At 39.7% G+C, this 27,044-nt stretch overlaps 1 protein-coding gene across 3 annotated transcripts; it reads right to left on the reverse strand.

Moving 5' to 3' along the window:
* Positions 1-649: 649 nt before the first annotated feature.
* LOC140930743 (D-ribitol-5-phosphate cytidylyltransferase-like) lies at positions 650-27,044 on the reverse strand. Of its 3 annotated transcripts, none has more exons than XM_073380450.1 (16): positions 26,918-27,044; positions 25,330-25,385; positions 25,134-25,197; positions 24,732-24,787; positions 24,038-24,101; positions 23,053-23,133; positions 22,170-22,249; positions 21,815-21,884; positions 19,952-20,056; positions 19,211-19,256; positions 13,812-13,903; positions 13,424-13,489; positions 12,691-12,756; positions 11,484-11,615; positions 10,849-10,938; positions 650-1,103 (listed from the first exon to the last, which is right to left on the reverse strand). In XM_073380450.1, the coding sequence occupies exons 1-16, from the start codon at positions 27,035-27,037 to the stop codon at positions 993-995; spliced, it is 1,299 nt and encodes a 432-aa protein (XP_073236551.1). In that variant the 5' UTR covers positions 27,038-27,044; the 3' UTR covers positions 650-992. The 3 variants fall into 3 exon arrangements, with proteins under 3 accessions (XP_073236551.1, XP_073236550.1, XP_073236552.1); XM_073380449.1 differs by lacking the exon at positions 650-1,103 and adding an exon at positions 10,178-10,466; XM_073380451.1 differs by lacking the exon at positions 650-1,103 and adding an exon at positions 10,178-10,466 and having other exon boundaries at positions 22,170-22,245; positions 23,049-23,133.

Raw genomic sequence — 27,044 nt, forward strand, 5'->3', positions numbered from 1 at the left:
TTTTTCAAACTGAATTTTATAAAAGTTAAAAAAATAAGTGCAATGACAAGAATAGCCTGTACACAGACGTTGTTTTATTCGGCGAGCGCGGACCCCGAGAAAGAAAACATAGACCTTTTTATTTTTCATTTCGTTGTTTTCGAAATCGGTTTTTATCAGGCGCGCTCGACGGACTTTGAGGAGAAAATAGAGGCTCTGTGAACAGGCTATGACAAGAAGAATTTCTTTCTAGCCGAAAGATATCCAACAGTCACCTTCTTTATCTCTAGTTTTATTTACATTTGACTTAGAGCAACTTATTTTTACAGCTCAGTAAATAAATAAGCTTCCATAATTTTAGTTTAATTCACCTACTCTCTGGAGAGCGAAAGATATTTTTAAGAAGTTAAAAGCATTTCCACTAAAATCATTTGCAGCAGCAATAGAGCCATTCTAATATTTAGTGACAGCTTTGTATCAGTCGTTCACCTCGGCACCCCTACCAACGGATGGTTACTCTAAACACACAGTTTATTCGAACTTTCAGAAAAAAAATGGTTAAAAAAATGATTATTCTAGCGCTTAATTTGTATAACCACTTTACTTCAAGAGACTAGCTCAGAATATTTCGAACAATCCTAAGAACCGCCGTCCGGCGTTATTTGGGTCGCCAACGAAGGTAAAAAAAAAACCTGCGCGGCTCTGTTCTACGCGGCTTTGTTCCTGCTAAAGCCAACAATTTGGTAGCAAAATGACAGATTCATTTCAAATGATTTTCTGTCTCATGCGAGTTTTAACAAAGGAACCTTGATCGATTGTTGTTGATAGCTGCCCATTGTCAACAGAACCCACACATCTCCTTCGTAGGCTACCCATCGCGTAGCAACAGTGTGTACCCAACTGGCCATGCAAGGGATCCTGCCGCCATGTGAGCCATCATATTTACCAAAAGCGAAATCATAGATCCAAGTGACTTGCACGAAAAATGGAGACTGCGTTGAAAGCCGCGCCTGTCACGTGATTGCGTCGAACGTCTGTCCATTAAATATTGAGGGCACATCCAGCAAGGCTCCGATGGTTAATTCGGCTGCCTTTTCCGCCAGCTTTGAATTGTCAGGATTTTCCTGTTGAAATACAAGACATCCTTTAGTGGTTATAACATGGGATTCAACCCCACCAAACTGAAAGCTAACTTTTGTAAACGAATTCGTTCGCGTAGTTGGCTTGTTTACGCCCTGGGGCGTAAAAGCCATGCACGAGAGACAAAACTCTGCTCGCAGAGTAACGTCCAGAATAAGCCTTGAATTAACATAGAGCCCTTTTGAACTCTACGTAGCAGTGGGCACTGGGGATTGGCAAGTCACCGTTAGGTTTTGTTGGTTTTAGTTCAAATAAATGTAGTAACACTCTCTTAGGGCCTGTAATTCGGCTACAAATTTTCACACCGGTTAGAAACGACAACATAGAAAGTTGTTAGACTATGTAATTCTTTAATATTCCTGTGAATTTCGCTACGAAGAGGTAAAATGAATAATGTACTGTACCTTTTGATTATTGAGGCCTAAGCTGACAAATACACCAAAACAAATAATACCCTGTTCGTGAACACGTGACTTCATTTTCTCTATAGTAAGCTGTCGAGTGACAAAAAATAAATGTTTCGTAAAACAAAGTGAAAAACTTGTTCAACTTTAGTTAACTAGAAAAAAGATGATCGAGTTTATAAGTAAACAAACACACACAAGATTGGAAAGCCGATACCACCCAGCATTTTCCGAACCCCACGGCAATTCCTATGAATTGTAGCTTTACAGAATCGTAGAGGCGAGCACAGCATAAACGAGGATCCATATAGTTTGGGATGCATGCATACTATTGATGCGGCACTAAGCTACTCGATGGATCAAGTAAGCGAGTCTGTGAATTGGCTTGAGCAAAATAATATTGACAAGGATCTCCTATAAATAATAAGGAATCTCCGCCGGCCTTGATTAGCTTTTGCCTTTTGTGGGTGGAACTGCAATTTGAAAATGCGTGAAAATAAATAAATAAATATATAAATAAATAATACCCTAGATTTCTCGACTTATAACAAACAACTTTTGTTATCAGTTAAACTAAACACGCCTCGTCCAGGTAAGCAAATTTTAAATTACATATCAAGGGTGACCATCATTACACGGGGCCCGGGTTCTAATGACACCTAAACCAACCTTGAATTCAGTGAAGTTCTTTCTGCAGTTTGAAAATCTAACAATTATCAACCTAAGTTCCTTCACATGAAAATGACTGTATTTTCGTGAGATTTCTTGTGCAAACTGCATGACAGATGTTGGTACGCAAACCTGAAGTAAAGACAGGCATCATAGTCAGGGTTAGCAAAGACAGCCACCAGGATAGGCCTTTTATACAGAGGAGTGGATGTGTCTGCTTTACTATTATTTTGCGTTTTTTCCCTCAATAATATGTCAACACATGGCCCTACCCAACACATGTTTTGCAAGTGATCAATGATTTAATCAAGCCCAAACCAATTATAAAACTGCACACATTTTCGAACGGTTAAGGAGCTTAAGCAATGACGGCGGCGACGGACGCTAGCCTGACGGCAATAACGCAACAGGTTTAGATTGGCAAAACATCACGCTTTTTTGTACATTTCTCTGCCGTCGTTGTACGACTACAACGTGAAACTGCCGTAGTAATTTCACGTTTTGTCGAGGACGGGAAGACAAGACAGCACTGAACTTCTTTTTTTTTCCCCTGAACTTTGATACAGTCCTTTAGAATTCAATTCCAAAAAAAAATTGCCAACATTTGACGAATTAAAAGAGATGGAATGAGCGCGATTAAGTTTGAGGCATTGCGAATTCACTTTTTAAGTGACGTTCTCGTAGCCGCCGCCGTTGTTGTTGCTTCAACTCCCTAGTTTCTTTGTCCGTCCGCTTACAGTGCTGTCCACCTTACAATGGCTCAGAGGCAACCAGCCTACAAGGGTGTCGACTTACAGAAGAGCCTTTGCTGGAGGAGTACCTCGGATTAGAGTGGTGTCTATATATCTTACAGTGTATCCACATTAAGGGGCTGTCTGCTCGACCTTGATGGGTGTCCACTTAACAAGGCTACTTTACAGTAGTGTCCAAAACATGGTGTGCCTGTCTTAAAGGAAAGTTCCCATACAGTAGAAGTGAGGGGTGTCCGCCCAGTATAAGTGTCCACCCGACAGTAGCGTTTTCCGCCTACAGATGCGCCCATGCTAAAAAACGTTCTCCAGTTAACAGGGTCACTATATTTCAAAAACTACGACATTGATCTTATGGTGAAAAGCAGTAAGGTATACATGGCAAATGAGACTGAAAGGTAATATGAACACTAAAAACAGATGAGAAACGTATCATAAGATACCTTACCGTGGATGACGTTTCATCATCGAGAGCACAAACAACAGATACACTGTGGTGGCTTATCTCGGATATCTGCAAAGACAATTCAAGAATCATTATTATCTTTCCAGTGCCACTAATTCCACGTTCCTATGAATTCTTGTTTTCATTTTTTTTCCTGTCTTTCTTTGTTTTGCCTTGAGATCAGAGCGACGATTGACATGCTGTCACAAGTATGTTTCGCGTAGCAATAGGTACTTTAAGATCCAACGACGCGGACGGCAACGAGAACGTAATAAAACAATAGGTTTTATAAGCAAAACAATAACTTTGCACGTGCATCACGCTTATGAGTACATTTCTTTGCCGTTTTTGCACGACTACGACGTGAAATTGCCTAATTTCGCGTTTTATGGATTATGTAAACAAGGAACGACGAAATTTTAATTCTCTCTCTGAACTTAGAAATGGTCCCTTGGAATTCAACTCCAGGAGGGTTCGCCTACATTTGACAAAGTAATTGGGTAGGAATAATTGCGATTAAGACTGAAAGAACGCAAATTCACTTTGTAAGCGACGTTCTCGTTGCCTTCGCGTCTTTGGATCTTAAAGTCCCTCATGTATCTGAGCTACGTGAAGTAAAAAAAAAAAAAAAAAAAAAAAAAAAAAAAAAAAAAAAAGCACTTTATTTGAGTGTCAATGTATTTAGCACGAAAGTGCTAATTGGGGACACTATTTTTACGTCTCCTAATGGGAGACGGGACCGCCATTTTACGTGGTCATCCGAGCCACGCGAAGGTCCAGCCGCCTGCAGTGCAAAGGGAGTACCTTCATTTCTCAGTTATTTTAAGACCCTGAGTATTGGTCCGGCCCCGGGAATCGAACCCGCGACCTCCCGCTCTGCAGTCAAGCGCTCTACCGACTGAGCTAATCCTGCCGCGGTTCCTGACCACTGCATTGTCTTTCTACAATATAACTGTATTATCACTGTATTCAATTGTATTCTCATTTATTTCGCCCCCTCACTAGGTGTCAATAGTACAGGGAGTACAGGGATGTGCTTACCAACTGCTCCGCTGATGTTTCGAAGGAATCTTGTTTTTCCGCTGACAGATCGGAATGAAAGGTCGCCTATAGTACGAAATAAATATAGATTCTCATACAAACTTTTAATTCATTAGTTTAGTTCGTCGTACGTGAAGATCGACGTTTGTCCCGGAGACGATCTTTAGACGTTCTATCCGTTTGCTTCAGACGATAATGTATATTTAGCCTAGTTCGGGAGAAACACCCGCTGGCCGGCTAAAATTTCTTTTTGGTCTGATTCAGTTGATTGGTTCGACGCGTCCTAAGTTCGACGTCTAACCCAACAGACGATCTTAACTTAATTAAAGTCGACCAAGAGCCATCGTCTTCCAACAAAACGAACAAACACTAGGGCGCACGCTTTAATATAACTTACCGCAACATTTCTTTTCTGAAGCAGTTCTTTTAGTTGCTCACAAAAGTGTGGTAGGCCTTGTCCAATAACCAAGGCTCTATGGATTTTTTTCTCTTATTACAAGAATAACAGTCAAAGTTAATCGATGACAACGGTGTTTATTACGTATACTTCAATCTATAAACAGGTTCTATCGTTACACTGAATACATTAAATCCATATAATAATATACAGATTTAACCAAGCCAAAAGCGAAGCTTCAGTTTGTACACTTAATAATAAACTTCCATTCCATTCCATTCAGCTTTTAAGGGGTGACCATGGGAGATTTAAGAAAAAAAGTATCCGGCCAACTGACCTACAAAACATTTTCCCACCGAGCTAAACTCTTATATTTATAGCAAAAAATAAAAATGAATAAAGTTCGATAACAGTAGTAGCCTTGAAGAAGAATTTTTGCCCGATTCCGCGTCACATAACTCCTCACCACACCTGTTTTCGAATTTATCACAAGGCCCCCTATTTAAACAAAATGAAAAGGTGCCTTTAATTCACGCCCGCACATACTCTTCGGTGGAGGCCAATTTACAGGTTACCATTTTTAGCGTCGATATTCCAGTCTAAAGGAAAGACCTAAATGAAAAATTGGGCCAAATTTTTGTGTTCGCCGTGTGCTTTTATATGTTGTCTTTGCAAAATCTCTTAATATCTCGACATCCGCACACTGACGCAGGAACCAATATTGTTAATTACAACCAGTCACACTAACGAAATAGAAGCAGGTACGTGATAAACATAATTATGCGAATTAATTAATGTAAGTGTTTGTTCATGCTATCAGCTCAGTGAAAAGGTGTCAACCGGAATTTTCTCACTGCATGACCGATGACCTAGCGAAAAAAAAAAAGGGGGAACAGCTTTGACGACGCAGACATGATGGTGAACCAAACAAGCACATTACAACCAGGCATAGCTGTATTTCTTTCAGCTCTAAATTTTGTCTTTTCCATCACCGCATTCGTGGGGAACACACTGATCCTGGTGGCTCTTTATAAAGTCCCTTCTATTCATCCACCGACAAAATTGCTATTTCGATGTCTTTCAGTCACTGATCTTTGCGTTGGCTTTTTTCTGCAGCCATTGTTTGCTATCCGTATACTAAATAGTGCGACAAAGATAATTAGCCCTGGAAATTTGTTCTACATCATCGAAGCAAATTCATCTTTAAGTTTTATTTTGTGTGGAGTATCAGTCCTGACATCGACCGCTATAAGTTTAGACAGACTTCTCGCCCTTACGCTGGGTCTGCGATACAGAATCGTTGTCACGTTAAAACGAGTTGCTGTACTAGTTACTTGTTTCTGGTTGATCGGTATTTTGTTCGGAATGATGGGCTCTTTCGTGAGCTTTCAAATTGCTTTAAATGGGGCTACAATCTGGGGAACCATTTCGTTAGTAGCCTCAATCTTTTCCTACGTAAAAATATTTCTCAAACTTCGGCAACACCAAGGTAGAGTGCAAGACCGTCGTAACCAAGAGCAACAAAACGAAGGATTACCGCGGCCATTAAACATGCAACGATACAAGAGAACCGTTTCTAGCATAGCCTGGATTCAGGTGACAATGGTTGCTTGCTATGTTCCATTCATAGTATCGACAGTGTTAAACCGTTATAGAAGAGACAATGATATCGCATGGAATGCTTCAGTTACAATGTTATACCTAAATTCCTCTCTGAACCCATTGGTTTTTTGCTGGAAGATGAAAGAAATCAAACGAGCAGTGAAGAACACGGTGACACAGTCGTGCTGCCTACAGTCGAACCCCGATAATACGGACACTGAGGGGACAATAGAGAGTGTCTGTATTAACAGGGTGTCCGCAATAAGCGGGTTGAATTTAGAGAAAATGTAAGGCTTACTGTCCCTAAGGACAAAGCAAACTGTCCGTAATAATGAGGTGTCCATATTAAGTGGGTGTCCATAAAGCGAGGTTTGACTGTCTCTATGTACTTAGGTGGACACACGTCAGAAAAGGTCTCGAGATCGTGCTTCTGAATATAAACCTTCTCTATGTCGACCCTTAACAATGGAAGTTTCTGAGAATTCGAAATTAAGTTTAATTCAGGGGCACCCAACGAGAATATAGTTCAAAACGACTTTAACATAGCATTGTTAGACGTATTTTAGTATTTAAACTGTAGATATAAGCATATTTCTATCCCCTAAAAATTTTTCATCTGTTCTGATTTACTAGCTGAAAGTGTAGTGATCCGAAAACTGTAGGATCAAAACTTCCGTTTTTGAAAATTTCAGCCAGAGAAAGGGATCTCGAAAATTCTAGTTGACCTTTTAAGGATAAAACCCGTTAAAAATGGGCAATTATATCATTTTTTAGATGTTCGAATATCCTAGGAGAGGCAGGCAAGCAAGAAATTTTACAACAAATGTTCCGAAAATTCTAGATCTCAAATCGTCTTCCGAACAGATATTTTCCGAAAATTGAAGTTGGGTGCCCCTGTTAATTATTGAGGAGCACGATAGCCTCCACCTTCAATTTAGAGTAGAGAAAGTTTCTATGGTAATAAGTATTGCAAGATAGTGAAATGTGTTTTCACGCATTATTAGATGGAATAATTATTCTTTATTCAAAAGGACGAAGCTCGGACGACGTACGTTAGTTCTAGTTAGTTATTTCGAGTTAATAAGATTTTACTTGATGAGAGGATAAGTCAAACGCTTTCTAAGCTGCAGCATATGAGTTCTTTTAAATTCAAAGAGTTTGTTGAAAACATTACGCCGGCTGAAAACCAGTAATAAAAGGCCATGATTTAGCTGCAAATTTTTATGATCAACAAATTATCGTAGTTCACACACCATGTCGCATCGACGCGTTTACAAGGTTCAAATTCATGCGACACGTTTAATAAGAAACGTCCAGCTACAACAGAAACATTTTCGAGAAAGAAACAAAAAGGTTCACAAGTAACTTAAAGCGTTGGTCACCTGCTTATTGTTGGCATACTTCCATCGGCAACAGGAAGTCGTCTAGTAGTCTCTGATATTGATTCGGGAGTCTTGACAATGTCTCTCCCCAGAACATTCTTGATTCTCGAGTTCAATATCACCTCGACAGGGGCGTAGCCAACATTATGGCATAGAGGGGTTTCTAATGTGGTATTTTTGTCTAGATTGACAATCGAGCTTTAGAAGACATGGGGTATAAGGCATTCTCGCCCGGAAAAGTTCAAGACTTTAGGTCCTCAGAAATTTCGTTTTGTGATTCTGAGCACAAATTTCCAATAACAGTGCCAAATGAAGCTAGCATTTTTTCGCTTTCAGTGAAGAGATAGTGTGATAGACTTAAAAATGTATATATCCATAATGGTTGTATACATTAAAACACACACTGTAGTCCCTGGGCATGATTTGCCGTTTACTCAGTTAGGATATTAGCAAGAAGGAGACATCATGGATGCTTCCCTGCAAAGGTGTCGATTGTTGGACTTAGGTCAATTTGCGTACAACAATGGATGTTCATCAGAGCAAATGCAAAATCTAGGGAATAAAATCGCCAGTCCTAGCTGACAAATCAGTCTATTTTGTTTTCTGAAATGATAGTTTAATCATAGTATCTGTAACACTATTGAGACCTGCCCATCTTGAATATAAACAAAAACAGCATTTTGTGTCTGTTAATATCGGGACTCTCGCAACAGGACCAAGCTAACCCATCAACGCCTACGAAGTCATTATTCGTTGCCATTAAATATTTCTGTTTTCTGATTCTACTGACACAGTCTTTTTTCTTAAACTTGCCATAATTACTCAAGTTAAAGTTGATACCACCTATTTTATCATCTGTTCTAAATCACATTTGATTTAACGTGTGTTCGTGTGTTTAGTATTGTTTCACTAAGTGCTCTAAAATGGGTTGTTTACCTTTCTACGGGTCTACAATGCCAGCTTCATTTTCTTTTGGCTGAAAATAACATATGAGCTGACATATGTGGGAATAATATCACTTGTTCCTAGCTCGTATTGGTACACCTGTGTATTTCAACAGAATTACTAAACAAATCAACAGCGATGCGTTTAGTGATACGTTATGTAGCTATTCTAGCTTACGAGTTTGTAGACGGAAATTTAATAAAGTGCTCAAGGTAGTTTAACCCTTTTGAGTCTGTGGACGAAATCCAATAGACATGATGATCATTCAAATGAACATTCTTTGGCAGTAGTTTTGAGTGGTACCATTCTTTATGCTGTATAACATAGTTCAAACTTTTTAGTCTTTGAAAGAAAACCTATCCTGAGTCACGGTGGCCATTCCAATGAGACGTCCCTGGGAGTCCTTGCAAGTTGCTTTTTTTATTGTTATAATATTTTACAAACTGAATTTTATAACAGTAAAAAAATAAGAGCAGTGACAAGAATAGCCTGTACACAGACGTTGTTTTATTCGGCGAGCGCGGACCCCGAGAAAGAAAAAATAGACGTTTTATTTTTCTTTTCCTTGTTTTCGAAATCGGTTTTTATCACGCGCGCTCGACGGACTTTGAGGAGAAAATAGAGGCTCTGTGAACAGGCTATGACAAGAAGAATTTCTTTCTAGCCGAAGATATCCAACAGTCACCTTCTTTATCTCTACTTTTATTTACATTTGACTTAAGACAACTTATTTTTACAGCTCAGTAAATAAATAAGCTTCCATAATTTTAGTTTAATTCACCTTCCTCTTTGGAGAGCGAAAGATATTTTTAAGAAGTTAAAAGCATTTCCACTTAAATCATTTGCAGCAGCAACAGAGCCATTCTAATATTTAGTGACAGCTTTGTATCAGTCGTTCACCTCGGCACCCCTACCAACGGATGGTTACTCTAAACACACAGTTTATTCGAACTTTCAGAAAAGAAAAAACGTTAAAAAAAATGATTATTCTAGCGTTCAATTTGTATAACCACTTTACTGCAACAGACTACCTTAGAACTGAAAAGGATATTTCGAACAATCCTAAGAACTGCCGTTCGGCGTTATTTGGGTCGCCAACGAGGCTAAAAAAAACCTGCGCGGTTTTGTTCCTGCTAAAGGCAACAATTTGGTAGCAAAATGAAAGATTCATTTCAAATGATATTCTGTCTCATGCGAGTTTTAACAAAGAAACCTTGATCGATTGTTGTTGATAGCTGTCCCAGGGGCGGATCTAGGGGGAGGGTGCAGCAACCCCCCCCCCCCCCCCCCTGAGATGACCTGCGGTTTTCTAATACAACTGGTATTCTGCAAAAAAAAAACTATGTGGTTTATTGGTGTTGAAGTAGAGCAAGAGACGAGTGCACCCCCTCCTAAAAAAAATCCTGGATCCGCATCTGTGTCCACCGTCAACAGAACCCACACATCTCCTTCGTAGGCTACCCATCGCGTAGCAACAGTGTGTACCCAGTTGGCCATTCAAGGGATCCTGCCGCCAGGTGAGCCTTCATATTCTCCAAAAGCGAAAACATAAATCTAAGTGACTTGCACGAAAAAAGGAGACTGCGTTGAAAGCCGCGCCTGTCACGTGATTGCGTCGAACGTTTGTCCATTAAATATTGGGGACACATCCAGTAAGGCTCCGATGGTTAATTCGGCTGCCTTTTCCGCCAGCTTTGAATTGTCAGGATTTTTCTGTTGAAATACAAGATAGCTTTCAGTGGTTACAGCATGGGATTCAACCCCATCTAACACGAAAGCTACTTTTGTAAACGAAGTCGTGACTGACAAGCCACGCAAGAAAGAAACCTCTGTTCGCAGGGTAACGTCCAGAATAAGCCTTGAATTAACATAGAACCCTTCTAAACTCTACGCAGCAGTGGGCATTAGGAAGTCACCGTTAGGTTTTCATGGTTTGAGTTCAAATACATGTGGTAATACTCTCTTAGGGCCGGTAATTCTACTATAAATTTTCACACAAGTTAGAAACGACAAAATCGAAGTTGTTAGACTATGTAATTCTTAAATATTCCTGTGAAGTTCGCTACGAAGAGGTAAAATGAATAATGTACTGTACCTTTTGATTATTGAGGCCTAGGCTGACAAATACACCAAAACAGATAACACCCTGTTCATGAACACGTGACTTCATTTCCTCTATAGAAAGCTGTCGAGTGGCAAAAAAGAAATGTTTCGCAAAACAAAGTCAAAAACTTCTTCAACTTTAGTTAACTGGAAAAAAGATGAGTTTATAAGTAAACAAACACACACAGGATTGGAAAGCCGATACCACCCAGCATTTTCGAACCCCACGGCAATTCCTATGAATTGTAGCTTGACAGAGATTCGTACAAGCGAGCACAGCATAAACGAGGATCCATATAGTTTGGGATGCATGCACAACATGGATGCTCCACTAAGCTACACGATGGTAAAGTAAGCGAGTCTGTGAATTGGCTAGAGTAAAATAATATTGGCAAGGAGCTCCTACAAATAATGAGGAATCTCTGTCGGCCTTGATAAGCTTTTGCCTTTTTCGGGTTGAACTGTAATTTGAAAATGCGTGAGAATAAAGAAATAGATATATAAATAAATAATACCCTAGATTTCTCGACTTATAACACAACTTTTGTGATCAGTTAAGCTAAACACGCCTCGTCCAGTAAGCAAATTTTAAATTACATATCGGGTTCTAATGACATCTCAACCAACCTTGAATTCAGTGAAGTTCTTTCTGCAGTTTGAAAATCTAACAATTATCAACCTAAGTTCTTTCACATGACAATGATTGCATTTTCGTGAGATTTCCCGTGTAAACTGCATCACAGATGTTGGTACGCAAACCTGAAGCAAAGAAAAGCATCATAATTTATGGTTAGCAAAGGCAGCCACCAAGATGTAGGTCTTTCATATAGAGGAGTAGATGCGTCTGCTTTACAATTATTTTGCGTTTTTTCCCTCAAAAATATGTCCTGTTAGAAACTGTGCTTAAATTGTGGGTGGCTCCTCCCAACACATGCTGTGCAAGTGGTAAATGATTTAATCAAGCCGAACACCAATTATACAACTGCACACATTTTCGAACGGGTAGGGAGCTTAAGTAACGACGACGGCGACGGCAACGACAACGGCAATAACGCAATTGGTTTATATTAGCAAAACAACAACTTTGCACGTGCATCACGCTTTTTTGTACATTTCTCTGCCCTCGTTGCACGACTACAACGTGAAACTGCCCGTAGTAATTTCATGTTTCGTCGAGGACGGGAACACAAGACAACAACTTTCTTTTTCTTTTCCTGAACTTTGATGCAGTCCTTTAGATTTCAATTCCAAAAAAAAATTGCCAACATTTGACGAATTAAACAAGATGGAATGAGCGCGATTAAGTTTGAGGCATTGCAAATTCACTTTTTAAGTGAGGTTTTCCCAGCCGTCGCCGGTGTTGTTGCTTAAACTCCCTAGTTTCTTTGTCCGTCCGCTTACAGGGCTGTCCACCTTACAATGGCTCACAGAGGCAACCAGCCTACAAGGGTGTCGACTTACAGAAGAGCCTTTACTGGAGGGGTACCTCGGATTAGAGTGGTGTCTATATATCTTACAGTGTATCCACATTAAGGGGCTGTCTGCTCGACCTTGATGGGTGTCCAATACATGGTGTGCCTGTCTTAAAGGAAGGTTCCCATGCAGCAGAAGTGAAAGGTGTCCGCCTAGTATTAGTGTCCACCCGACAGTAGCGTTTTCCGCCTTCAGATGCGCCCATACTAAAAAAAAGTTCTCCCGTTAACACGGTCACTATATTTCAAAAACTACGACATTGATCTTATGGTGAACAGCAGTAAGGCGTATATGGCAGATGAGACTGAATGGCAATATAGACACTAAAAACAGATGAGAAACGTATCATAAGATACCTTACCGTGGAAGACGTTTTATCATCGAGAGCAAAAACAACAGATACTCTGTGGTGGCTAACCTCGGATATCTGCAAAGACAATTCAAGAATCATTATTATCTTTCCAGTGCCACCTATTCCACGGGAATTCCTATGAATTCTTGTTTCCATTTTTTCCTGTCTTTCTTTGTTTTGCCTTGAGGTCCGGCAGAGCGACGATTGACATACTGTCACGAGTACGTTTCGCGTAGTAATAGGTACTTCGTTGGATCTAACGACGCGAACGGCAACGAGAACGTAAAAAAAAACAATACGTTATATAAGCAAAACAACAACTTTGCACGTGCATCACTCTTATTAGTACATTTCTTTGCCGTTTTTGCACGACTACGACGTGAAATTGCCTAATTTCGCGTTTTATGGATTATGTAAACAAGCGACGACATTTCTCTTTCTGAACTTGGAAATGGTCCCTTGGAATTCAACTCCAGGAGGATTCGCCTACATTTGACAAAGTAATTGGGTAGGAGTAATTGCGATTAAGACTAGAAGAACGCAAATTCAATTTTTAAGCGCCGTTCTCGTTGCCTTCGCGTCTTTGGATCTTAAAGTCCCTCATGTATCTGAGCTACATGAAGTAATCACTGCGTTGCCTTTCTACAATATAACTGTATTGTCATTGTATTCAATTGCATACTCATTTATTTAGCTCCCTCACTAGGTGTCAATAGTACAGGGATTACAGGGATGTGCTTACCAACTGCTCCGCTAATGTTTCGAAGGAATCTTGTTTTTCCGCTGACAGATCGGAATGAAAGGTCGCCTATAGTACGAAATAAATATAGATTCTCATACAAACTTTAAATTCATTAGTTTAGTTCGTCGTACGTGAAGATCGACGTTTGTCCCGGGGACGATCTTTAGACGTTCTATCCGTCTGCTTCAGACGATAATGTCTTTTTAGCCTCGTTCGGGAGAAACACCCGCTGGCCGGCTAAAGTTTCTTGTTGGTCTGATTCAGTTGATTGGTTCGACGAGTCCTAAGTTCGACGTCTAACCCATCAGACGATCTTAACTTAATTAAAGTCGACCAAGAGCCATCGTCTTTCAATAAACACTAGGGCGCACGCTTTAATATAACTTACCGCAACATTTCTTTTCTGAAGCAGTTCTTTTAGTTGCTCACAAAAGTGTGGTCGGCCTTGTCCAATAACCAAGGCTCTATGGATTTTTTTCTCTGATTACAAGAATAACAGTCAAAGTTAATCGATGACAACGGTGTTTATTACGTATACTTCAATCTATAAACAGGTTCTATCGTTACACTGAATACATTAAATCCATATAATAATATACAGATTTAACCAAGCCAAAAGCGAAGCTTCAGTTTGTACACTTAATAATAAACTTCCATTCCATTCCATTCCATTCAGCTTTTAAGGGGTGACCATGGGAGATTTAAGAAAAAAAGTATCCGGCCAACTGACCTACAAAACATTTTCCCACCGAGGTAAACTCTTATATTTATAGCAAAAAATAATAATGAATAAAGTTCGATAACAGTGGTAGCCTTGAAGAAGAATTTTTGCCCGAACCCGCGTCACATAACTCCTCGCCACACCTGTTTTCGAACTTATCACAATCAGCCCCTAAATAAAACAAAATTAAAAGGTGCCTTTAATTCAGGCACCCACATACTCTTCGGTGGAGGCCAATTTACAGGTTACGATATTTAGAGTCGATTTTCCAGACTAAAGGAAAGACCTAGCTAAATAAAAACTTGGGTCGATTTTTGTTTACGCCGTGTGCTTTAATATGTTTTCTTTGCAAAATCTCTTCATATCTCGACATCCGCACACTGACGCATGAACCAATATTGTTAATTACAACCAGTCACACTAACGACATCGTAATAGGTACGTGATAAACATAAATATGCGAATTAATTAATGTAAGTATAAGTTCATGCTACAAGCTCAGTGAAAAGGTGTCAACCGGTATTTTCTCACCGCATGACCTAGCGAAAAAAAAAGGGGGGAACAGTTTTGGTGACGTAGACATGATGGTGAACCAGACAAGCTCATTACCACCAAGGCATAGCTATATTTCTTTCAGCTCTCAATTTTGTTTTTTCCATCACAGCATTCATGGGGAACACACTGATCCTGGTGGCTCTTTATAAAGTGTCTTCTATCCATCCACCGACAAAACTGCTATTTCGATGCCTTTCAGTGACTGATCTTTGCGTTGGCCTTTATCTGCAACCAGTGTTTGCTATCCGTATACTAAATAGTGCGACAAAGATAATTAGCCGTGGGAATTTGTTCTACTTCATCGCAGCAAATTCATCTTCAAGTTTTATTTTGTGTGCAGTATCAGGCCTGACATCGACCGCTTTAAGTTTAGACAGACTTCTCGCCCTTAGGCTGGGCCTGCGATACAGAATCGTTGTCACCTTAAAGCGAGTTTCTGTGGTAGTTACTTGTTTCTGGTTGATTGGTATTTTGTTGGGAATGATGCGCTCTTTCGTGAGCTTACGAATTGCTGTAAATGGGGCTATAATCTGGGCAATATTATCGTTAGTAGCCTCAACCTTTTCCTACGTAAAGATATTTCTCAAACTTCGGCAACACCAAGGTAGAGTGCAAGACCGTCGTAACCAAGAGCGTCAGAACGAAGGATTACCGCGGCCATTAAACATGCAACGATACAAGAGAACCGTTTCCAGCATAGCCTGGATTCAGATGACAATCGTTGCTTGCTATGTTCCATTCATAGTGGCGACAGTGTTAAACCGTTACAGCAGAGACAATGATATTGCGTGGAATGTTTCGGTCACAATGTTATACCTAAATTCCTCGCTGAACCCATTAGTTTTTTGCTGGAAGATGAAAGAAATCAAACGGGCAGTGAAGAACACGGTGACACAGTCGTGCTGCCTACAGTCGAACCCCGATAATACGGACACTGAGGGGACCATAGAAAGTCTCCGTATGAGCGGGGTGTCCGCAATAAGCGGGTTGAATTTAGAGAAAATGTAAGGCTTACTGTCCATAAGGACAAAGCAAACTGTCCGTAATAATGAGGTGTCCATATTAAGTGGGTGTCCATAAAGTGAGGTTTGACTGTCTCTACGTACTTAGGTGGACACATGTCAGAAAACGTCTCAAGATCGTGCTTCCAAATATAAACCTTCTCTATGTCGACCCTTAACAATGGAAGTTTCTGAGAATTCGAAATTAAATTTAATTCAGGGGCTCCAAACGAGAATATAGTTCAAAACCACTTTAACATAGCATTGTTAAACTTATTTTAGTATTTAAGCGGTAGATATAGGCATATTTCTATGCCCTAAAAATTTTTCACCAGTTCTGATTTACTAGCTGAAAGTCTAGTGATCCGAAAACCGTAGGATCAAAACTTACCTTTTCGAAAATTTCAGCCAGAGAAAGGGCTCCCGAAAATTCTAGGTGACCTTTTTAGGATAAAAATCCGTTAAAAGTGGGCAATTATATCATTTTTTAGATGTTCGAAAGCCCTAGGAGAGGCAGGCAAGCAAGAAATTTTACAACAAATGTTCCGAAAATTCTAGATCTCAAATCGTCTTCCGAACAGATATTTTCCGAAAATTGAAGTTGGGTGCCCCTGTTCATTATTGGAGAGCACGACAGCCTCCACCTTCAGTTTAGAGTAGAGAAAGTTTCTATGGTAATAAGTATTGCAAGATAGTGAAATGTGTTTTCACGCATTATTAGATGGAATAATTACTCTTTATCCAAAAGGACGAAGCTCGGACGACGTACGTTAGTTCTAGTTACTTATTTCGAGTTAATAAGATTTTACTTGATGAGAGGATAAGTCAAACGTATTCTTAGCTGCAGCATATGAGTTCTTTTATATTCAAAGAGTTTGTTGACCACATTACGCCGGCTGAAAACCAGTAATAAAAGGCCATGATTTACTGCAAATTTTTATAATCAACAAATTATCGTAGTTCACACACCACGTCGCATCGACGCGTTTACAAGGTTCAAATTCATGCGACACGTTTAATAAGAAACGTCCAGCTACAACAGAAACATTTTCGAGAAAGAAACAAAAAGGTTCACAAGGAACTTAAAGCGTTGGTCACCTGCTTATTGTTGGCATACTTCCACAGGCAACAGGAAGTCGTTTAGTAGTCTCTGATATTGATTCGGGAGTCTTGACAATGTCTCTCCCCAGAACATTCTTGATTCTCGAGTTCAATATCACCTCGACAGGGGCGTAGCCAGTATTACTGCATAGAAGGGTTTCTAATGTTGTATCTTGTTTTGTCTAGATTGACAATCGAGCTTTAGAAGACATAGGGTATAGAGCATTCTCCCCCGGTAAAGTTTAATACTTTAGGTCCTCAGAAATTTCGTTTTGTGATTCTGAGCACAAATTTCCAATAACAGTGCCAAATGAAGCTAGCATTTTTTCGCTTTCAGTGAAGAGATAGTGTGATAGACTTAAAAATGTATATATTGATAATCGTTGAATACATTAAAACACACACTGTAGTCCTCTGGGCATGATTTGCCGTTTACTCAGTTAGGATATTAGCAAGAAGGAGACATCATGGATGCTTCCCTACAAAGGTGTCGATTGTTGCACTTAGGTCAATTTGCGTAATACAATGAATGTTCATCAGAGCAAATGCAGCGGACTCTCACTCTTTAGTCATGGTCCCTGCCAAGTACTTTTTAAGTCTGCGCAATGTGCTATGCCATCGCGTACGTTCTGCTGATGTAATTTGTAACATATTTGACATACACAACAACTTGTATAAGTTTGGAAAGAATTCATGGCCAAGCCCTCAACTGCACAACTAAAAAGGTCTTTTTCCGCGTTGAGCCACTTGCACCGCCAAAAAAATAAAATAAAAATTCGGGGTGATGGTAGTCTAATAGACATTGATGTCTCGCTTTCGGAGCCGGATACTGAGTAGCATTTATGTAAAGAAAAGGCACCGCATCATGGTAACCTGGGTGGCATATGATGAACTCACAATTGAATACTGCATGTTTTAGGCAGTTCACCGTGCTGTTAGTGTTAGTGTTCCAGTTTCAGACAATTTCCTCAGACTGATTTGCAAACATCAACGCTGATTTCATTCTCCCTTCTTTACACTGTCCTTCTGCCTCTACCGAGTTTGTATCAAACCCTCTCATAGTCAAACCATTACAACATGCAATTCAAAGCAATCGAGACCAACAAAAGTGCTGAATCCCACATTGCAGGCTTGTATATCACAGGGGCCTCGTATGATCTTCCTCATAGTATTCACGGCATAATTTGATGCTTTTTTCAATTGATTTTCTTCTTATTTTCTTTAACAGAAAATCTCATTCTTCTTGAAACTACAGACAGTCCCGTGGCTCAAAGAAGTGGGGGGAGGGGGGCGGGGGGCGGCGGCGGAACCCCTGAAACCCTATGCTCGACGCTTGTTATCAGAAACAATGTCACTGAATAATTTCAAGAATCCTTTCTCACGGTAAACTGTCAATAGCGGGCTTATGCCTTACACTCCGACGGTGATGAAGTTTTGTAAGGTGGTTCTAACTTTTTTGTCTGTGGACGAAATCCTGCTATGTGCGTGGCTATTTAAATGAAGCCGCTTTGCCAGTACCTTTACATGGTGCATCCTATTGGTTTTTCAAAATATAAAAAAATGAAATTTTGAAATGAAACTTTGGTCACTTTTGGCTCTACACAGGAATCACATTTCTTGGTAAACAATCCTTTGCTGCCGCAGCACAACTACGACGTGAAGCGTTCTTAATATGCGACATCTTATGGACGATGAGTTTATTTTTCCTGTTTTAAACTTGTATGTCTGATGCTTTCCTTAAGAACTTTTCAACTCCAGGAGAAGTCTTGATTTGCTGTTTGCGTTTGCACCGATACGTCTGCTTTGCCACGTGCGCGCCAAACGTATTTCGTAAGCTAATATCTCGCGAACAGACTTGCAACGAAAACAAAACTCTTGCGTGAAGTTTATATTAGCCACTATTCAGGACTAGTTTAACCTAGATGATCATACAACTTCAAATTACAGTATATTTCCATCCTTAGGATAGGAGTAGCTATACACTCACGCCGTAAAAGTATAACTATCATCACATTTTCTATATATTAACCCACTACCGCTCGGCCGGCAGCCCAAAGTAGCCCTGTTATGGGGTTCTTGCTATCACAGGCTCTCTGTTTGGGGGAAGGAGGCTAAATATCGCGAGGAAAAAATGAACGGGGGAGTGGGATGGGGCCTTCCTCCTTAGTCCCTCGCTCGCCGATTTTTATATTCGTTTCTCCCCACTTCACCACGGAGCCTGGTCCCAAGCTAGATTTTCACATGACTGTTTCGTCCCTACACGCGACTATGGACTGAAGTGGTTTTACTTCACTCTACTCAGTTGTTTACTTTGATTGCCAAAGAAATACCCTATGTCTGTCATTCGGGTGTTGGCAATAGAAGTTATGATATCAGTTAATTACATGTAAGTGAATTCATTAGACATACCCTGTAAAACACCCTCAACAGCATACAGATCTTTCTTGTATGTCACCTAGTGAAGAAAAAAGGTAAAGTAACCGCATTTTACGTCGATAACTCGTGACATAATAGAAAGACGGCAGACGTCAGGTTAAAGTTGAGAAATTCTCCAAATAGAAAATGAGCAGATAATAACAGCTCAAAACAATTCTTATGGATAAAAAATTGCGTGAAACTACTAATTTAGGACGTAGAAATAATGAACAATAAACGACAGGTAAAGAGGATGGTTGGTCACGTGGTACAAATTCGCGTTTGCCGTTTGACGTAAACGTAATGCTTAACCTCTCTATTCAGAGTCACGTTTACAGCAAAAGCCAAACGTGAATTTGTACCACGTGACCAAATTGTCCCTTTTCTTGTCCAACCAAAGTTTATTCACTCAATCATTCAAAGAGAGCGAAGATATTGCTCTCCAAAGTGGCGAAATTTTACACAGATGTTTTTATGGTGGGGGGTAAGTTTGTACCCCCCCCCCCCCCTCCCCACTATACAAACGTCTGTGTAAAATTTCGCCACTTTGTAAGAGCTGTACCTTCTTCCTTAGTTTCCATCCAATTGAAATTAATAATTTTAAGGGTTTTTTTTCAGCCGTGGTGTTGGATTTTCGCTAAATGGTCCCAGTCAAAAGCTGCAAAAATTTGAGTCCATGTGGGTCCATTTGATATTGATGTTCGAAAAGTAACGATAAGATACAATGAGACCAACCTTCCAAAGTGTCTCAGGTCCATCAATTAACCAAGCTCTTGTTTCACTGTACTTCTGAGCCAAGTGTAGACACTCTGTGCCATGCTCAAAGTCATATTCCGTGCACTAAGAATAGAATTTACACAAATTCAAAGTTAACTTGAGCAAATTGGAGGTTTCACTCCGTAAGGGGAAAGGGGGGGGGGGGGGGGGCATAACTCAAGAATGTTTCATGAAGGAAGGCTCCGCCCCGAGGTCAAACCCCTTACCCTTTTATATACCATTCTTGACGGAAAGGTACCCCTTTCGTATACCTTCTAATTGACAAATGGTACCCCTTTTAATTACCTAGTTTAGAACTTTACACCCTTTCTAAAATACACTGTCTTTTAAATATGATTATTATTCATTCAAAATATTTCCCCAATTCTGATTGGCTAAAAGCACACGTATAATTCACCATAACCAGTTACTGATGACCAAATTTGGAAGAATTTTGTGTTTAACGAGGAAATGACGTCAAACATGCAGCCTTCTGCAGGCTAATGCACCGTTAACCGAGAGGACCTGGGGCCCGTTTCTCGAAAGTCCCGGTAACTTTTCGGGCCCGAAATCAAATATTGAAATCGAAATATAAAGAATAAGAGCGCGGATCCTGGCTAGCAAACTATTCCATTTTGTTTTACAAACTGATAGTTTTATCATGTTAGATATAAAACCTACTGAAACCTCTATCTTGCATGTAGACAACAACAGCTTTACGGGCCCGTTAATTACCGGGGCTTTCGAGAAAAGGGCCCCGGGGGACAAGATTGAGTTGTCTTCGTTGTAAAAACTAAAATGGCGGACACTTCACGAGTTTCAAGAGTAAGAACTACAGCTTGAACTAGGCGAAATAATGGCTAAAAACATAGCAAAAACAGAAAGAAGACAACTCGGAGGGCGACATCTGCTATTTGCGGAGAATATTTGCGGAGCTGGACAAACCTAAACGTAAACTATCGAAGATAAAGTTAAGATCGATGCAGGTAAGCTTGTTTTAGCTATGATTTTAAACTAGGAATTATTTTGAATGAATAACAAAACAATTATTGAATTCGGCTTTCGTATCATGTGAAGAATTATGGAGATCTCGAAGGGTGTTATCCGTCGAGGCCGTAGGCCGAGGCGGATAACACCCACCTCGATCTCCATAATTCTTCACAAGATACTCAGCCTCATTCGTTAATTGTTAAATAAATCACAAAACCAGAACGTTTTCTCGGCGTTTTCACAGGCATAAAATGCATCTGCTAAACCTTTTGGGCCATTTTTACCGATTTTTACAGACCAAAATGATCGACTTCTCTACCCTTTTATATACTTCATTTAGTGAAATGCCTACGCTGTCTTATATCTGAAGCCTGAAAAAGGTACCCCTTTTGGGCAGAACCTCCTAGAATAGGCCATTATAGGGATTAGCCGTTTTTCCCCCAGGGGGGAAGGGTGTTCACCTACATTGTGATTAGCAAAAGTGCATGTATTGGAAATGTAAATGACTAGAGGTGGTTGGTTGGACAAATGAGAAGGTGGTTGTCTATGACAGCTACCGTGTAAGGACAAAGCCGGAGTGAAGTATATGACGTGATTCACTTTTACCCTTGGTTTTGTTCTTGGTTGTGGTGTTGTATGATCATTGAAACAAAAGAAAACAACATTAAAACTGAGTCACTGTATAAATACTGTAGGATACTTCAAGATAAACTATGGACTGTATGAATTATGGAGTTACAACCCTAACCACATGTAGCAAACAAGAGGAAACTGACATGGCGATGCGGAATGCTGTCATGTTTCGTTATGATAAAACAGATCTTAAGGGGAAAAGACTGTATTGCAACGCACCTTTTCATAAGCGTTCTTGATAACTTCGTATTGGAAGGCCTGTGGCATTTCACTAGATCTATATTTTGATCTGTTAAGCAGAGACATCAATAAAGTTAATTTATTCAGGCCATGTACACTGTTTTGAGCCACTGTATAGGACAACTTCTAGGTAGGTCCAAGGGTTTACAAGATCGTATGCTCTAACATTGCTTGGGAGCCTCTGAAAACTACAGCTTAGTGAACCTCTCTACGATGGTCAATCAATATATTTTTCTGTTTCACTCCCTAGTTTACAGTTTATTTAGATGCTAACTCTTTTATTCTTATTTTAAGCAAGCACGTGAAGCACATGAAAGTTACAAGAGTTATCTACCTGTCAAGTGAGTGGTCCATGAAACCATCAGAAGACTGAGCTATGACAGTTGATGCTAGAGGTCTTATGACTCCGGCTGCCTGCAAAAACAACAACATATCAGACAAGAGCTGTTATTAATAATTACGCACACGGCTGACGTCTTAGGAATTTTAGCCTGCATATTAAGAATCTCTGCGCTAGCTCATTTTGAAACTCTGAAGGAAAGCAAAAACGAAGGCTGTAGGAAATTTTTCTTTATTTTCGTTTGGTTTTTTTTTCTTTTTCAGCTACTGCCAATTTTTGAAATCGTTTCTGAGAGGAAGCCTGGTTTTTGGAAAGAAAAAACCGTGACAGAAGCAATCTACTCTGTTGTCCAGACATTTTTTCTGTTTTGTTGTTGTTGTTGTTGTTGTTGTTGTTTTATACGAGGAATTCTACCAGCACTAGAGGGCGAACGTGAGACAGGAGAGAAAGCAGGCAGAAAAAGAAAACAAGTAGATCAATGGATGTAAGTATGTATGCAAAAACATACGACGCACTCCACTTCAGATATTCACGACCATTGTTGGACCTTAATTAAACATCCAATTAAGCTTGAACTAACAGAAGAGGTCCACAAGTACAACTGCCGCATTAAAGAAACACTGCTAATTAAGAATTTGAGTCCAGCATTGAGCAAGAATGAGGGCCTGGACATATCAGCTTTGATACATTAGGCACTTTGAAATGTTCAAGTGATGGACAATCATGTGACTGATTAGAGACTGTTAAAGACAATGAAATAATGTCGAGATATTCCCTTAACGCAAAACTCTTTCTTCTGAATCTCTATTAATTTTTAAATCATTTTTAAATGGCCATCAACCCTTAAGCATGTAAATCAAGCAAAACTACCACCTACCCCATATTTCTCAGCTGCTAATACTACACTCTGTAATGTTTGTTCATCAACAAACGGTCGAACAGCATCATGAAGAATTACCTGGAGAAAAGGATTTTATTAGGCAACAAAGTGGGAAAGAGTGTAAAATAGAATAGTAAATCTTCCTCAAGTATGCCACCAGCCGTAGGGGCAGGGGGCACTTTCATATTTGGCCTAAATGGGTATGTGTGGCTCAACAGGGTATGGTTTGTTGCTTCTGGTACACAAATTCACTATTAGGTATCTTGAACAGGGGCGTATTTTTGAACTAGATGCCTTTCAAAAGTAAGAGTTGGAAGGTTGGCAATGTTACAGGTCAAAATAATCATTACTTTCAGGCTAATTTTTTAACCTAGGTTGATCCCCCTTCCCTCCCCCCCCCCCCCCCCCGGTTGATTCTCTATTTCCTTATTGTGTCTTAGCGCTAATTCACGAATAATTAAGGAGGAAAAAAAGAATCAACCTAGGTTTTAACCTTTAACCTTTAAAAAAACATCAACCTGAATTTAATTTTGGCCTGTAACAGCTATAAAAGGTCTCAATTATTTGTGCTACAAACAATCTTTTTCAAAATATCTTAATATATTCTACAATGTTAGTTGAAAAAAAAAGGACATAACAAAATGAGTCTGAGGAAAACAAGGTCTCTTGTCCCAAACAGGGTAGCAAAATGAACTATTTTTGTCTTTAATAATGGGTAGGGGATTAGCAGCTTCTGTGGCACACCTCTACCCTAACCTTCCTTGAGTGTCCCCCCCTTCAGCTCTGCTCAGCATCACTAACATTTGGTTTTATCTCACTTAGCTGATAATGAATTGGCCACTGTAGAGGGATTCACCAAGGTGCATCTTGATTAAAGTCTAAGTCCTTCCAAAGTTGTTGATTAGATGTTTTTTTAAAATCAATTTGAAAAATTTTTATCAGGAGAAAGATATATATAATGGAAATTTCTTTGAATACTTACTACATTGGGAGGAGATCTGTGATCTTCAGTTAGAGCTTCAACACCATTCCATATTGATCTATGTCTGAAGGCCAAAGGGAGATTAAGATGAGGAGACCTGTTACCCTGAACATTTGCCGTCACTGTGACAGTTTTTCTGGCAAAACATTAATTGCTCTTATGTATCATTCTACGAGCAGCTTTAAGCAGGTGGTATGGGATTCAAATGACTTGTCAAAAAAATTGCATTTTAACTGAAATTGCACAAACTTGGCCCAGAGATGCTAACCTCTAGAGATCTCTCTTGCACACCCCCCTTGAATGTCAATGGACCCCCCCCTTACAAATTGAACCAGTCCCCGAATCATGACATGGGAATGGCTTAGGACATTACACAAGGTGTTACATGAAGTACATACCATGAAACTTTGTTTTCATCATTGAAATAATCTTTGTCAGTGACTAAAGGCGTGCAAAGATGCACCAGAAACCGTACTATGAATATGAAAAATTTGAGTTTTGACAATAACATGAAGCACAGAAAAGCTAAAAAGTCTATTTTATCCGGGAGCTTTGGTGATAGTACAGGAGAGCAGGAGATCGCTGCTGTGTCTAGGAGACTCCCAGATAATCTAGGGGAGTGATTAGCATATCTACCGGCCCGCATATCTACCGGCCCCATTAAACAACACCTTACGAGCAAAGTCAAACTGACCTTGTTGAACCTCCAGATGTTAACCTGACTTTGTTATGAGAGAACTCCCTCAGCACCTTGAAACAGTACAGATACAAAAAATAACACTACATTGATCTATAATGCCCCACATATTACTCCCCATTACACAAATATTCATGGGACTTACAATTTTATAGCCAACGCATTTCAATAGGCGCTATTCAGTAAATAAAATATTTATTTCCCAACCAAATGAAAAGTTCATGTAATAATACTTAAGAAAGAAATCTAGCAGTTTTTCAGAAATCACTTGGGTTTTTTCCAGGCACAACCTACAGTTCAGGGGCTTTCTTGGATTAAGGATAAAGCAGTCTCCAACAGAATCATTAACCATCTTTTACAAGCTCATTTTGTCGAAGTTATTTCATTTGTGCATCATACCTCCTTTGCTACTTCTAAATAGTTCTCACCAATCGGCACAACAATTTCTTTGATCCATGACACACTGAAAACAAAAAGAATTCAACAAGTATATAACTGATTACTGATAATGTTTGGAGAAAATTGATGTTGGTGACTGCAATTGGGACTTGAAGGGTTAAAAAGAGAACTAAATAGTTCAGCATTAGCCATCTACCTTTCAAATGCTTCTAGGGTGTAACTGATTAGTGGCCTTCCCATAATGCGATAAAACTACAAGATAGGAAAATTGAATTGTAAGCACCTAAATTAATTTTCACTTTATCTAAATATATTAATAGTATATTCAACAAAAACTTTGACACTGTCTTTTAATTAAAAAAATAAACCGGTTTTTCCATCAGATCGACAAAACATCACTCTCGCATGGGAGGGTCATTTACTTTTGCCCTATAGTACACCGACACCGTCGGGAGAGCCAGAGCGTTAAATTCGTCCGGTAAAAGCTCACGTGTGTATGACACATGAAACCCAAAGACAACTCCCGACGGTGTCGGTTTGCGATAGGGCAAAGAAGAACAACCCTCCCCCGCAAAGGTGACGTTTTGTCGGTCTGACACGGTTGCTAAGCTCCAAGATTCGAATCTCGTAGGATAACGGTCAGATTATGCACCATGGCGAAGCGAAGCTGGCCAGAATCGATGCATGCAGTGCTCCTCAGGTTCATGCAGCCTAATTTACAAACTTGCACTCGTCGAACGGGTAGATATACACTCTTTGGTCTCGCTGGTGGCAATTTTAGAGAGATCAGTTGCTTTGTTTGGAATTTATTGGCCTTCGCATGGTGAGGGTCAGTTGGAAGGTCTCCAGCCTTCCCTTCTTTTATAGTGTTCAGCACTCGATGGAAAGAAAGTCAACTAAACGGTGTTTAAACTGGCCGTAGAACACAGAGTGGCTATGAATGAAAGGTAAGGGAGCTTTTTGAATCAATATTTCGCATGATCATGACTTTTTTTTCCTAGCGTTGTAGATTCGAATGCATGTGATAAAATTCGAACAATAAGGGCCCGAATCACATGTAATAATGTAAGAAATATCGACCTTCGTTATCTTAAAGGCCACTAGTATCTATTTTGCATTTATTTGGCATCAGATAATACACTAATAATTCTAATAAATAATGACCTCTGAAGCCCGAACCCAAACATAGTGCGCTTGGGCTGCCTGTGGCCACACCTAAAGAAACAGGATTCTGGTGCCAGTTTTAAGGAGCATTTTCTTAAATTTTCTGACCAACATTCCCGTAATTATTTTCGGGGATTCCCCTATTGCCTTCCCTGCCTCCCATGGAAGCCATAATTCCCATGTGTCCTTCCTTACTAAACACAGATTCAAGATTTTACAGGGTATATTTCAGAACTGAAAAAAATATATTTTCCAAAGACATTTGACAGATGTTTGCCAAGGTAATCAGCTCCTTTATCTGGTCATTGTTCACAGAGACTCGACTAATATCACTCACTTTAAGTATTGCTTTACTAAAACAACCTTCGTTTTCAAGCGGCATAAATTATCAGCCGACGTACTACAATGACTATAAAGAGATTTGCTTTCTACCGACGATATAAGCTTACATGTAGAAGTCTCTTTCTTGCCTATTAGCTTGTAAAAGTTTATGGACAATGATTAAGACTTAATAAGGCTGACTTTCATGCGTATACGTAAGTGTCGGAATGTTTTACGATGTGTCCACTTGATAAGTTCTCAGCTAAAAATATCTTTTTTGGTATAAATCTATTGTATACCTGCTTAGGAATCTCAAGATTCATTCTCACACCACATCCTCCTGCTGGTAAAACAGCCACAACATTAAAGCATACGTCTTCAACGACGTCTTCAACAAGATCGTCTCCAGAAGCCGCCATTTTGGTT

Source organism: Porites lutea, chromosome 3, assembly GCF_958299795.1.
Source record: "Porites lutea chromosome 3, jaPorLute2.1, whole genome shotgun sequence".
NCBI classification, from domain to species: domain Eukaryota; kingdom Metazoa; phylum Cnidaria; class Anthozoa; order Scleractinia; family Poritidae; genus Porites; species Porites lutea.

What these genes read in the sequence shown, in the direction of transcription:
- LOC140930743 (XM_073380450.1), bottom strand. Translation starts at nt 27,037, where the DNA reads ATGGCGGCTTCTGGAGACGATCTTGTTGAAGACGTCGTTGAAGACGTA. An exon ending in ATCTTGAGATTCCTAAGCAG is followed by an intron (nt 25,386 to 26,917) that starts GTATACAATAGA and finishes CCTATCTTGTAG; the next exon opens with TTTTATCGCATTATGGGAAG. An exon ending in TGTTGAGGGTGTTTTACAGG is followed by an intron (nt 13,904 to 19,210) that starts GTATGTCTAATG and finishes TCTTGTAATCAG; the next exon opens with AGAAAAAAATCCATAGAGCC.